This window comes from Panthera uncia (genome assembly GCF_023721935.1).
Source record: "Panthera uncia isolate 11264 chromosome A3 unlocalized genomic scaffold, Puncia_PCG_1.0 HiC_scaffold_11, whole genome shotgun sequence".
Classification (NCBI taxonomy): domain Eukaryota; kingdom Metazoa; phylum Chordata; class Mammalia; order Carnivora; family Felidae; genus Panthera; species Panthera uncia.
The window spans coordinates 87,571,075-87,583,797 of NW_026057578.1; the positions used below are offsets into that span (position 1 = coordinate 87,571,075).

Consider the following 12,723-nt stretch of genomic DNA (forward strand, 5'->3'; position numbering starts at 1 on the left):
TATCTAATACAGTATTAATACAGTATTACTCTGTTTTTAAAAAATATTTTTGAGTAAGTTTATTTTTTTTTAAGTTTATTTAAAGACAGAGAAAGCATGAGTCGGGGAGGGGCAGAGGGAGAGGAAGAGAAAATCCCAAGCAAGCTCTGCACTGTCAGTCAAAGCCTCATGCAGGGCTACATCTCAGGAACTATGACATCATGGCCTGCGCTGAAATCAAGAGCTGGATGCGTAATAGACTGAGCCACCAGGTGCCCCTTGAGTACTTTTAGGTCTACAGAAAAGACAGACATAATAGAGTTCCCTGTACCCATCTGCCAGCTTTTCCTATTAACATTCTACATTACGGTTGTGAACATTAGTCAAAATTAAGAAGGCAACATTTGTACATTACCATTAACTACACGCCCAACTTTATTTATATTTCATATTTTTTCCATTGATGGCCTTTTTTTTTGTTCCAGGACCCAGTTCAGTATTTACAATTCCCTTTAGATAGTTGTCATGTCTCTTTAGTCTTCTCTTTTCAATGACAGTGCCTCATTCCTTCCTTTTTTTCATGATTTTGACAGTTTTGACAAATATTGGTTAGATATTTTGTAGAATGTCCCTCAGTCTGGGTTTGGCTGATGTTTTTCACATGATTAGACTTGAATTAGGAGTTTTGGCAAAGAATACCGTAAGAAGGAAATACCCATTGCTTCACATCATAGCATAGAGAATGTGACATCTACATGACAACATTGGTGATATGACCCTTCATCACCATGGTGTTCGCTAGGTTTCTACACTATAAAGTTACTATTTATCCCTTTTTATTACTCTGTTCTTTGGAGTCCAGTTGCTTAATCCAGCCCATACTCAAAGGAGAAGGGAGAGATTAATCTTCACCTCCTTGGATGGGGAAGTATCTACATATATTATTTGGAATTCTGTAAACAAGATTTATCTTCTTTCATTTTGTGTTTATTCAGTAATTTCTTTATTCTGTTTTAATATTAATTCTCAAATCATAATACATAATTACAATTTTGAAAATCTCTGGTTCCCCCACTAACATAAACTTCTTCATGCAAGTCATTATTTCTTGTTTATTTTTGTACACTATGCATTTAATTTATAGTGGACTTCTAGTAATTTTTTGAAATGAATATATTTTTACTTCAACTGAAAAGTACTATTACTCAGCTAAATTGTATGATAGCATTCTAAATTGAAGTTTAAAGTAGATTTTAAAATGAATAAAAGTAAACTCATGCACACTTGGATTATAAGTATCTCAGATGGCAAAGGGTACTGTAGAAATAACCATTTGAAGTTGATGTATCTCCACAAAATATTCCTTGAAGCTACCTTTGGAAAGAGATTACAGTATTTGATAAGCCACGGATATGACCTGCTGTGTCCTTTCTCTTTTTTGTTCAGACCGTCAGAGGAGATTAAGACCCCCCCATTTTCTGCCTTTTCTGGAAAATTATCATCTGATGCAGTCACTCAGATAACAACAGAAAGTCCAGGAAAAACCATGTTTTCATCTGAAATTTTTATTAATGCTGAAGATCATGGATTTGAAAGTCCAGAGCCCAGTACCCAGAACCTGAACAAAGTTCCTGTCAAGTTTGTGTCATCATCTTCAGTTCAACAGATTACTCATCCTCATGGCACAGATGGTAAGAGAATGTGATTACATTTTAGGTCATAATACCAACTTTTATATGCAGTGATCTCAGAAATTTGTGAGGAGGTCTTTCTAGTGAGAAAACGAAATTTTTGTTTTATGCATTAGGATCCAAGCGATTCTATCCGTCTTTTATTTACACAGCTATGAAGAGAGTGTGATTATGTTTTTGCCTTAATTTCTAGTGGAGTTACAACTTATGTGGAAGTTGGTGTGACTGGGTGGCTCAGTTGATTAAGTGTCTGACTCCTGGTTTCGGTTCAGGGCATGATCTCATGGTTTGTGAGTTCGAGCCCCGCATTGGGCTCTGTGCTGGCAATGAAGAGCCTTCTTAGGATTCTCTCTCTCCCTCTCTCTCTGCCACTACCCCCACCTCAAAATAAATAAATAAACTTAAAAAAAAAAAAACTTATGTGGAACTCATGCTGCTTGCGATTGACATATTTTTATCTCATGATACTTATAATAATGCAAGTAGTTCATAAAAATTTAAAAACTGTGGAGGTCTAGTTTTAGGCTGGCAGGTGAATTATTGGCATTTTGTATTATATTAAATGTTACATATAATACAATGTTAAATAGTAGCAAAAATATACAATAGTACAAATACAATACCAATCTGTTTCTTATAAAATAATGACCAAAGACCTAGGTTGGCTTGCTGTCTTCAAAACATGGATCCCACAGTTACCTTGGATTCACCACCACAATCAGCTAGAAGGGACAGAAAAAGCATAGAGAAGCACTTGTGGAGGCACCTGGGTGGCTCAGTTGGTTAAGCATCCAACCCAATGGATTGGCTCAGGTCACGCTCTCACAGTGTTTCGGTTCAAGCCCTATGTCAGGCTCTGGGCTGACAGCGTGGAGCCTGCTTGGAGTCTCTCACTCCCTCTTTCTCTGCCCCTCCTCTGCTCTCTTTCTCTCTCAAAATAAATAAATAAACTTTAAAAAGAGAGAGAAGCACACGTACTAGGCCTAGAAGTGGCTCAGATCATTTTCTCGTAGCTAGGAATAGTTTAGCTGTGTTTTTCAGGATGAAGAGTGGATTTTGATGAATAGCTAGCAGTCTCTACCATAAGGTCTACATTTAGAGTGTTTATATTGCTGTTGTCACAGTGATATTTCAATAGTGCTTATACTTTATAACATTCGAATTAGAGTGTTATTTTCTTTTTCAGACCAATAACAGGAAAATTAACAATTAAGTTTCCGTTCTTCCCTCAAATGAGGGTGGGAACTTTAAGTTACTAATTTTAAAGTATTTAATAGTTAGCACAGGTCTACTCAAAATGTTACTGTAAGTTTTTCTCCTTATGCAAAAAGGTTATCTATCTGTAGATAAAGATGGGATACACCTAAATAATGAAAGAGAATTTCTTGGTTCAGCATTTAACTTTCAGTGAATTTAATTTCAACAAGTACATTTATATGTTAAGATGGTTATACTTCTTAAACATTTTCATTGTGAAAAAAATGCCCCCCAAATCTACAGTTTAATAAATATCACAAAGAACACCTTTCTGTCTATATCAGTTACCTAGTACTACAGTGATACTATTAAACAACCTTGAAAATCTCAGTGCTTTATAACAATAAACATTTGCTTTTTTCACTCATGGACTTTGTGGGTCAATTGGAGTTTGGCTTTAGGCTACAGAAATGGTTTGGGTCTGTTCCATATGCCTTGTTCTGAAACCAAGGCTAATGAGAAATACGTACTTTGGGTTATGTTGTTCTCATGGTGGTGGGAGAAGCACAAGAGGGGAAATCCAACTGTGAGAGTGTGGTTTAAACTTCTGCTCACATCAAATGCATACATTTATATAGAGACCATAATTTATGGTTTTACCTTTGTATACAGGACCTGGAAGGATTCCTTTAAAGGATTAATATTATTGGATTACTAATAAAATATTGTTTAATACTGTGGATTTAAAAGTAAAATTTTGTGGGTTTTTTTTTGTATGAAAACATTTCAAATTTCAAAGAAACGTATGTTAAACACATGACTATGTGGTCACTATTCTGAATTTCAAAATTCAGAATAATATACTATATGTTTATATTTGGTTTGTTTTCAAAATTTTTGAAGAAATTTATTTTATAGTTGAAGTTTCTTTTTTACTCTTCTCCAGTCTTTTTATTCTTTCCCAACAGCAACCATTATTTGCTTTGTAGTCACTTCTTCTCTTATAGGCAGGCAGCACAAAGTAACCTTAAAACTATTGCATCCAAACATAAAATTGTCAAGAATTTTGAAAAGACACTTATTGGTCTCAGAATTCTCCATCTCCCTATGAGAGCCATGTTTGCTCTGGGTCCATTGTAATTCTGCCCAGTTGTCTTTTGCAGCTGTATTTCACCGAAATATAACTTTAACCACCACTACCCAATGTTATATACACTGGTAGAGGAAGAAAATTAATCAGTGTTCTAACAATAATGAAAACAGCAATAACCAGATAGAAGTGAAGGCTACAGCGTATTTTTCCTGTTGTTTAAATTTTTCCCTTCTCTTGACTTCACAGAAACAAAAACATGTATAAAGAAAAAAAAAAAAAAAACCTCCTCTACAATAATTAAATTATTACATTGGTACAGACATTTTAGATAACATTTTTGTAGTTAGTGTTTTTAAAAACAAAACTTTATAAACGGTATAATTTTTCACTCTATAATCAGAGAAGTTATCTGAGATGGGGCAGCAGGGGAGAAATGGGTATGCTATAACCAGGAAAATCTTTATTCACAGAATTCTTTATAATTGAAAATTTAACTCATCTTAAATTTTCAATATTAGGAGAAGGGATACATACATTTAACCTGTAGTATAGCCATATAAAATGTAAAGACAGGAAATAAAATGAATGTTTTATTATAAATGCAGAGTAGAAACACTGAATTCCACATTTTTACATACTATAGGCAAACAACTGTGTAAACACATAAGACAGTGAGAAAGGACACATAGGAAATAGATTAAAATGTTAATAGTTATCTTTGAGTGGTAGGACTTTGTCTTTTTTACTTTTATGTGTTTCCTTTCTTAAAAAATGTGTTAAATATATTGAATTGGAGGTAATTAGCTTGTCTACATTATTGGGTATTTAATTCATGAGCATGGTATATACATTCATCTATTCATAGTTTTCAGTGAAGAAATCTTTATTTACATTTATTCATTAGATATTTGATATTATATTTTTCTTTCATGACACTGTATGTAGTATTTTTCCTATGTGGTTTTGCTGGTGTATAGAAACACAATTGTGTTTTTTAATACCGATGTTGTGCATGAATGGGGGAGGGTCAGAGAGAGAGGGAGACACAGAATCTGAAGCAGGCTCCAGGCTCTGAGCTGTCAGCACAGAGCTGACGTGGGGCTCGAACTCACGGACTGCGAGATCATGACCTGAGCCGAAGTCGGACACTTAACCCACTGAGCCACCCAGGCGCCCCCCTACCACTCTATTTAAACTGCATCTTGCCCTGGTTTCCCTAGTAGTCCTACTAATAATCCTCAGCATTTTCTAATTTCTTTTTCATGTAACTTATAATTTATTAAAATAATAAATAATTTACTTATTTAATGTGTTATTACTGTATATCTCCTTCCTCTAGAATGCTAGCTCTTCTTGAAGGCAGAGATTTTTTGTTTTAGTTCATATATGCCAAGGATCCTTTTTTTTTTTTTAAAGTTTATTTATTTGTTTGTTTATTTTTAAATAGAACGAGCACAAGTGGCAGGGGTGGGGAGAATCTTGAGCAGGCTGCATGCTCTGTGTGGAGCCCAACACGAGACTCAATCCTATGACCTTGGGATCATGATCTGAGCCAAAATCAAGAACCATACACTCAACCGAGCCACCCAGGCAGACCTGAAGTTTATTTTTTTAGGTCATCTCTACACCCAGTATGGAGCTCAAACTCACAACCCTGAGATCAAGAGTTGCATGCTCTTCCAACTAAGCCAGCCCGGTGCCCTGATACATGCCACAAATCTTGTACGCTGCATGGCACATTAAAGGCACTCAATATTTGTTCAGTGAAGTTTAACAAATCTTCTTATTAATTGTTCTCATCTTTATCTCCTTAGCCCAGCCTTCACTGTTGCCATATAAGCCTCCTGGTAGTACCAGGATGTACTATGTTCCACAATTAAAACAGATTCCTTCTTATCTGGATTCCAGATCAGATACCACCATTGAGAGCTCTCACTCAGGTAATCTGCATAAATTAAGCAAATTTTTATTTTTTGAAATTTTATTTGTGGTTTAGCTGGTTAATTCTAGAATGACATGTGAAAATTCAGTGATATTTAAGCCTTTAATGAAATATGGAGCTTTTCATGAGCCAGTCTATGGTTCAGAAAAGTAAGTTATTTGGCAAGATGTATTTAATGAAGAAAATTGTATGGATAATTGTTTGTTTGGTTTGGTGGACTCCTTTTTAGACAAAGGTTTCCAGGTTTTCTCTGTTCACAGTGCCCTTAGTGTTTTGGTGATTTTTTTTTCTCATTATTATATGGAATGCATGTAAAAACAAGAAGTATTTTTAGAAACAGCTATAAGTTTATTAGGACATAAATATTTGCTGTTTTGATTTAGCAACTTAATAAAAATATTAGGTATTTCCTTTTGGTTTTGGGTTTTGAAAGAAAATATTTTACTTTGTTCATAAATAACCACAGTTATTTACTAATGAGATATGTGCAGCTATTAGAACACTTGTACAACTTTTCAAACCTTGATATGAAATTGAACACAACCACAGTTATTTGCTGCTTTTACTATAGAAACCCAAAAATCTAGCTTTGCAAAGATACAACATCATTGAAAGGAATATGGCATTATCTAATATGGAAATTTAATGTTTATTTGTTTTGTGAAAGAGAGAGCATGAGCGGGGGGCGGGGGAGGGGGCAGAGAGAGAGGGAAAGAAAGAAAGAATCCCAAGCAGGTTCCGCACTACCAGCGTAGAGTCTCACATGGGGCTCAAATCCACGAACCGTGAGATTATGACCAGAGCCAAAATCAAGAGTCAGATGCTTAACCACCTGAGCCTCCCGGGCGCCCCTAGTATTGAAAATCAAAAGTACTTTGAGCTAGTAGTTTGTGTAGTGTACACTAGATACCAGGTATTAGTGTTGTTTCTGTAGAGTTTTAAAATATCCCACAGCACCCCTGTGAGATCACCACCGGCAAATTGCAGATTTAGAAGATGAGTAGCACCCCATGCAGGGACTCAGTAAATATTTCCTGTGGGGATTTTAAGATAAGGATACTGAATTGGTGTGGTGTGGGGTTTGGATTGATGGGATAACATTTTGAGATGACTTGGTTCAGTTCAGATATAATTTTTTTTTCCACAATTTGCCAATAGACATCTTTATATGTATAAGAATTGTACATGACAAATTTTCCCTAGTCTTAGGCATATTTTTTGGTTAACTTTAAGAGGACAGAACAAGTATCTAATGGTAACGAAAAGCACCTGGTATAACTGCTTCTAATTCCCCACTATGGTGCTACTAAAAAAAAAAAAAAAGACCAACAAAAATGCTCTTATTACCAAATGTTAAGATTAATTATTAAGCCTATAACCAGAAACTGGAAGAAATTTTCACTATATGCAAGGCTCTGACACTTGGGGCACCTAGGTGGTTCAGTCAATTGAGCATCTGACTCTTGAGTTTAGCTTGGATCATGATCCCAGGGTAGTGGGATCGAGTCCTGCATCTCACTTTGTGCTGAGCATGGAGCCTGCTTTAGATTCTCTCTACCCCCTCTGCCCCTCTCCCCTGCTCATGCACTCTCTTATAAAATAAAAAAATAATAATAATAATAAATAAAAAGTAAAATAATAAAAATAAAAACACACTTAGTGGGGATTTATTCCTGGGTTGCAAGGATGGTTCAGTATTTTCAAATGAATCAACACAGTACATCTGATCTTTTTCAATGGATACACAGAAAGCATTTGATAAAGTACAACATCCATTCATGATTTAAAAACAAATCCCTCAATAAAGTAAGTTTAGATTAAGCATACCTCAACATAATAAAATCATATTTGAAAAATGCACAGTTAGCATCATCCTAAGTGGGGAAAAACAGAGGGCTTTTCCTCTAGGGTTAGGAATAAGACAGGGCTGTCCACTCTCACCACTTATATTCAACATACTATTGGAAGTCCTAGTCATAGCAATCAGACAACTAAAAGAAATAAAAGGCATCCAAATCACCAAGGAAGAAGTAAAACGTTCACTGTTTGCAGATGATGTGATACTATATATAGAAAACCCAAAAGGCCCCACCAAAAAACTGCTAGAACTGATAAATGAATTCAGTAAAGTTGCAGGATACAAAATCAACATTCAGAAATTGTTGAATTTCTATACACCAATTATGAAGCAGCAGAAAGAAATTAAGGAAGCAGTCTCATTTACAATTGCACCAAAAACAATAAAATACCTAGGAATAAACCTAACCAAAGAGATGAAAGACTTGTACTCTGAAAAATATAGAATACTGATGAACGAAATTAAAGATGACACAAAGAAATGGAAAGACATTCCATGCTCATGGATTGAAAGAACAAATATTGTTAAAATGTCTATACTACCCTAAGCAGTCTACGCATTTAATGCAATGCTTCTGAAAATACCCACAGCATTTTTCACAGAGCTTGAAAAAACAATCCTAAAATTTATATGGAACCACAAAAGACCCCCGAATAGCCAAAGCAACCTTGAAAAAGAAAAAACTGGAGACATCACAATTCCAGACTTCAAATTATATTACAAAGCAATAGTAATCAAAACAGTATGGTCCTAGCACAAAAATAAACCTATAGATCAGTGGAGCAGAATAGAAAACCCAGAAATGAACCCACAATTATATGGTCAGTTAATCTTCGACAAAGCAGGAAAGAATATCCAATGGAAAAAAGACAGTCTGTTCAACAATGGTGTTGGGAAAACTGGACAGCATACAAAAGAATGAAACTGGACCACTTTCTTACACCATACACAAAGATAAAGTCAAAATAGATTAAAGACCTAAATGTGAGGCGTGAAACCATAATCCTAGACAAGAACACAGGCAATAACTTCTTTTGACTTCAATTATAGCACTTTCTTTCTAGATATGTCTCTGAGACAAGGGAAACAAATTCAAAAATAAACTATTGGGACTTTGTCAAAGTAAAAAACTTCTGGACAGGGAAGGAAACAATCAATAAAGCTAAAAGGCAACCTATGGAATAGGAGAAGATATTTGCAAATGACATCTGATAAAGGGTTAGTATCCAAAGTATATAAAGAACTTATAAAACCCATTACCTTAACAATGACTAATCTAGTTAAAAAATGGGCACTATATCGCCCCCCACTCATGTTCTCTCTCTCTCAAAAACTAAAAAGTAAAAATGGGCAGAATATATGAGTTAGACATTTTTCCAAAGAAGACATCCAGATAGCAAACAGATACATGAAAAGATCCTCAATGTCATTGATTATCAGGGAAATGCAAATCAGAACTACAATGAGAGATCACATCACACCTGTTAGAATAGCTAAAATCAACAACACAAGAAACAACAGGTGTTGTCAAGGATGTGGAGAAAGGTGAACCCTCATGCACATTTGGTGAGAATGCAAACTGGTGTAGTCACTCTGGAAAACCATATGGAGGTGCCTCAAAAAGTGAAAAATAGAACTACTCTATGATCTAGTAATTGCACTACTGGGTGTTTACCCAAAGTATACAAAAATACTAACTCAAAGTTACACATGCATATGCGTCCTGGTGTATCTACACCAGTACTATCTACCATAGCCAAATTGTGGAAACAGTCCAAGTGTCCATCATTTGATGAATGGATAAAGAAGAGGATGTGTATATACACATATATACAATGGAACATTACTCAGCCATAAAAGAGAATGAAATCTTGTCATTTGAAATGACATGGATGGAGCTAGAGAGTATTATGCTAAGCAAAATAAGTCAGAGAAAGACAAATACCATATGATTTCATTTATGTGGAAATTAAGAAACAAATGAGCAAAGGGAAGAAGAAGAGAGAGAGGCAAATCAAGAAACAGACTCTTAACTAGAGAACAAACTGATGGTTACCAGAGGGGAAAGGGTGGGGGGATGGGTTCAATAGGTGATGGGGAGTGCACTTGTTGTGATGAGCACTGGGTAACGTATGGAAGTGTTGAATTACTATATTGTATCCTGAAACTCCTATTACACTGGATATTAACTGGAATTTAAATACAAACTTTAAAAAAATAGCACACTTAATGGAAAACACATACACACACACATAATGGCTACCAGCAAGAAAACAATTGGACAGGAAAACTTTGATCAGTCTTTTACTTGCAGGCCCCAGGTCAGAAGATGGAATGTCTACCAATAAAAATCTGATCTGATGTCTTTTTTTGAGGCCCATAGTGTCCTGCTATTTGTTTATGCCCCTCTTTCATATAGTTGGAGACATTAATTTTAAGAAATATTGGACAATGGTGGGAGGAGAAAATAATTCAGTGATGGTACATTGTGTCCTGAGAAATATTGTCCCTGTGAGTAAAGTACTGAATACATCAATAAGATAACAGGAGATCTAATAACTATATTATACTTGAGATTATAATTTTCATGTTCTCTATCTGTTCTCAGAGTGAGAAAGTCGATAGTAGGAAAATCCTTTCTTAAACAGTAGAGCTACTCTAGGATGAAAGCCTAGGAATTATTCTAATAGCTGTTGTCAATTAATATATCATGCATCAGTAGATACAAGAAAGATCCACTTAGCATTTTGGGCCAAGGGCAAGTCATATACCATTACTGGCAAATATATGGGCCAAATAGATTTTTCCTTAACTGAGAATGAATAAACATTTGAATTAATTAAATCCATAAAATATAAATAAGATAAAGGTAACAACTCCCCAAAGAAGAGATAGTTGTTAGACATTTACTTATTATGCCCAGTAACATTCTTAAGATTCCTAAGTAGAACAGGATTCTATTTATAATAGATAGTAAGTTCTGAGACCTGACTTTTTTTGGTAAGCAATTTTATTCCTTATACCCGTGCTCATTATAGACATTCAAATATTTATATATTAATAATCATGGTCAATAGGAGCAAAAAGCTATGGGGAGAGAACTGGTTGGAACATTTTAAAGGAAGTGGGGCATTATAGCAGGGAAAAGGTTAAAGACCTAAGAATTTGTCTCTTGATAAAAGCAACAAAAAATTGGCAAAACTTTTCAGAAAACTTTTTCAAAACTTGCCCTAATCTCATCCCCAGACTGAGTTCTGTAATAACCTTGAAAAGTATCAGCCTGCTTTCCCAGGACTAGAGGGGACAGAACAGAGCTAGACCTGTTTCAAAACTTCATTCCCAAAGAATTGTCAATATTTGATCTGTCATTCAAAAGACTTGTCCTTATTTAATCTCATTCAGAGATATTCGTTTGTTGTAAAAAGCCTGTGTGTGTGTGTACGTGTGTGCGTGCGCATGCATGTGCACATGCTTGGGATGCAAGAATGTTTATAGGCAAGTGTTTTAATGTTATAATTCCTGATGCAAACAATAGAGTAACCAAAAGCTTAAACGTAAAACCAGGGATTTATGCCCATAGATGTTTAAAAGCTTTGACATATTCCTGGGACTCTAGAGGAGTGTCCATGTGCATATAGCTGTGTGTATTCTCAGGAAAGACCTGAAAAGACCCTACCCTTTACCTACAGCTCCCCTTGAGTCTCTGTGCAAGAAGAAAAGGAAGGCTAAGGCAGAGTTGACAACTGCATTGCTCAAAGTTGAAGGTATACCCTGACATGCACACAAAGTCCCTTTATAAATCTCCCATATTTACTGGTTCTAGGTGTTTGAGGATGTCTCAGTCTAGGCATTAACTGACCACCAAGCTATTTGAGTAGAAACTTCAATAGATTTTACATAATTTGTTCAGAAAAGTTACTTTAAAAAAAAAAAACATAAAGCAACAACAGCAAACTTTGGGAAGTGGATAGAATCTGATTTCCAGGATTACCAATTTTATTATTTAAGATGTTTCATTTTCAACAAAAAAATACAAGCTATGGAAATTAAAACCAAAAAAATACGGTTTATACACAAGAAAAATAACAGTTTAGAAACTGTCTGGGAAATTCCATACATTAGACTTAACTAAAGACTTAACTACTTAAAATATGTTTGAAGAGCTAAATGAAACTATATCAAAGAACTAAAGGAAAGTATGAGAACAGTGTCTTAATCAAATAGAGAATTTCAGTGAAAAGTTAGAAATTACAAAAAAAGAGAGCCAAATAGAAACTCTGGAGCTAAAAAGCACAGAAGATACAATTAAAAATTCACTAGAGGAGCTCAGCAGGCAGAAGAAAGAATCAGTGAACGTGAAGATAGGCCAATTGAGATTATCCAGTGTGAGAAACAGAAAGAATAAAGAATGAAGAAAGAGGAACGGAATGTTAGAATCCTCTGGAACACCACCAGGAGTACTATTTTATACATAATAGGAGTTACAGAAGGAGAGAAAAAAAAAATGGGATTGAAAGAATATTTGGAGAAAAACTTCCCAAATTTTATGGTTACTATGAATGTGTACATCTGATGAACTGAAGGAAATCCAAGCAGGATAAATTTAAAAATATCCACATTTAGACACACCATAATCAAACTGTTAAAAATATAAAGAGAATGTTAAAACCAGCAAAAGAGAAGTTACTTATTGTGTACAAAAGATCCTCAATAAGATTAATAGCTGATTTCTCATCAGAAACCTTGGAGGCCAAAAGGCATTGCAATCACATATTCAAAGAACTGATAGAAAAAAAAAACGTGTCAACCAAGAATTCTGTATTTGGCAGAACTGCCCTTCAAAAATGGAGAAATTAAGACATTTCCAGATAAACTGAGTTGATTGCTAGCATGCTGACCTATGGGAAACACTAAGGGATTCATCAGGATGAAATGAGTAGACATGAGACAGTAACCTGAATCC

At 35.0% G+C, this 12,723-nt stretch overlaps 1 protein-coding gene across 2 annotated transcripts in view; it reads left to right on the forward strand.

The window, feature by feature from the left end:
• Positions 1–1,306: 1,306 nt before the first annotated feature.
• The window catches only part of ALMS1 (ALMS1 centrosome and basal body associated protein), a 94,095-nt gene continuing 82,678 nt past the window's right edge, over positions 1,307–12,723 (forward strand). For both annotated transcript variants that reach the window (XM_049651702.1, XM_049651704.1), the window contains exons 1-2: positions 1,307–1,670; positions 5,775–5,900. In XM_049651702.1, the coding sequence (XP_049507659.1) occupies positions 1,322–1,670; positions 5,775–5,900 (475 nt within the window). In that variant the 5' untranslated portion in view covers positions 1,307–1,321. The remainder of the gene's footprint in view (positions 1,671–5,774; positions 5,901–12,723) is intronic.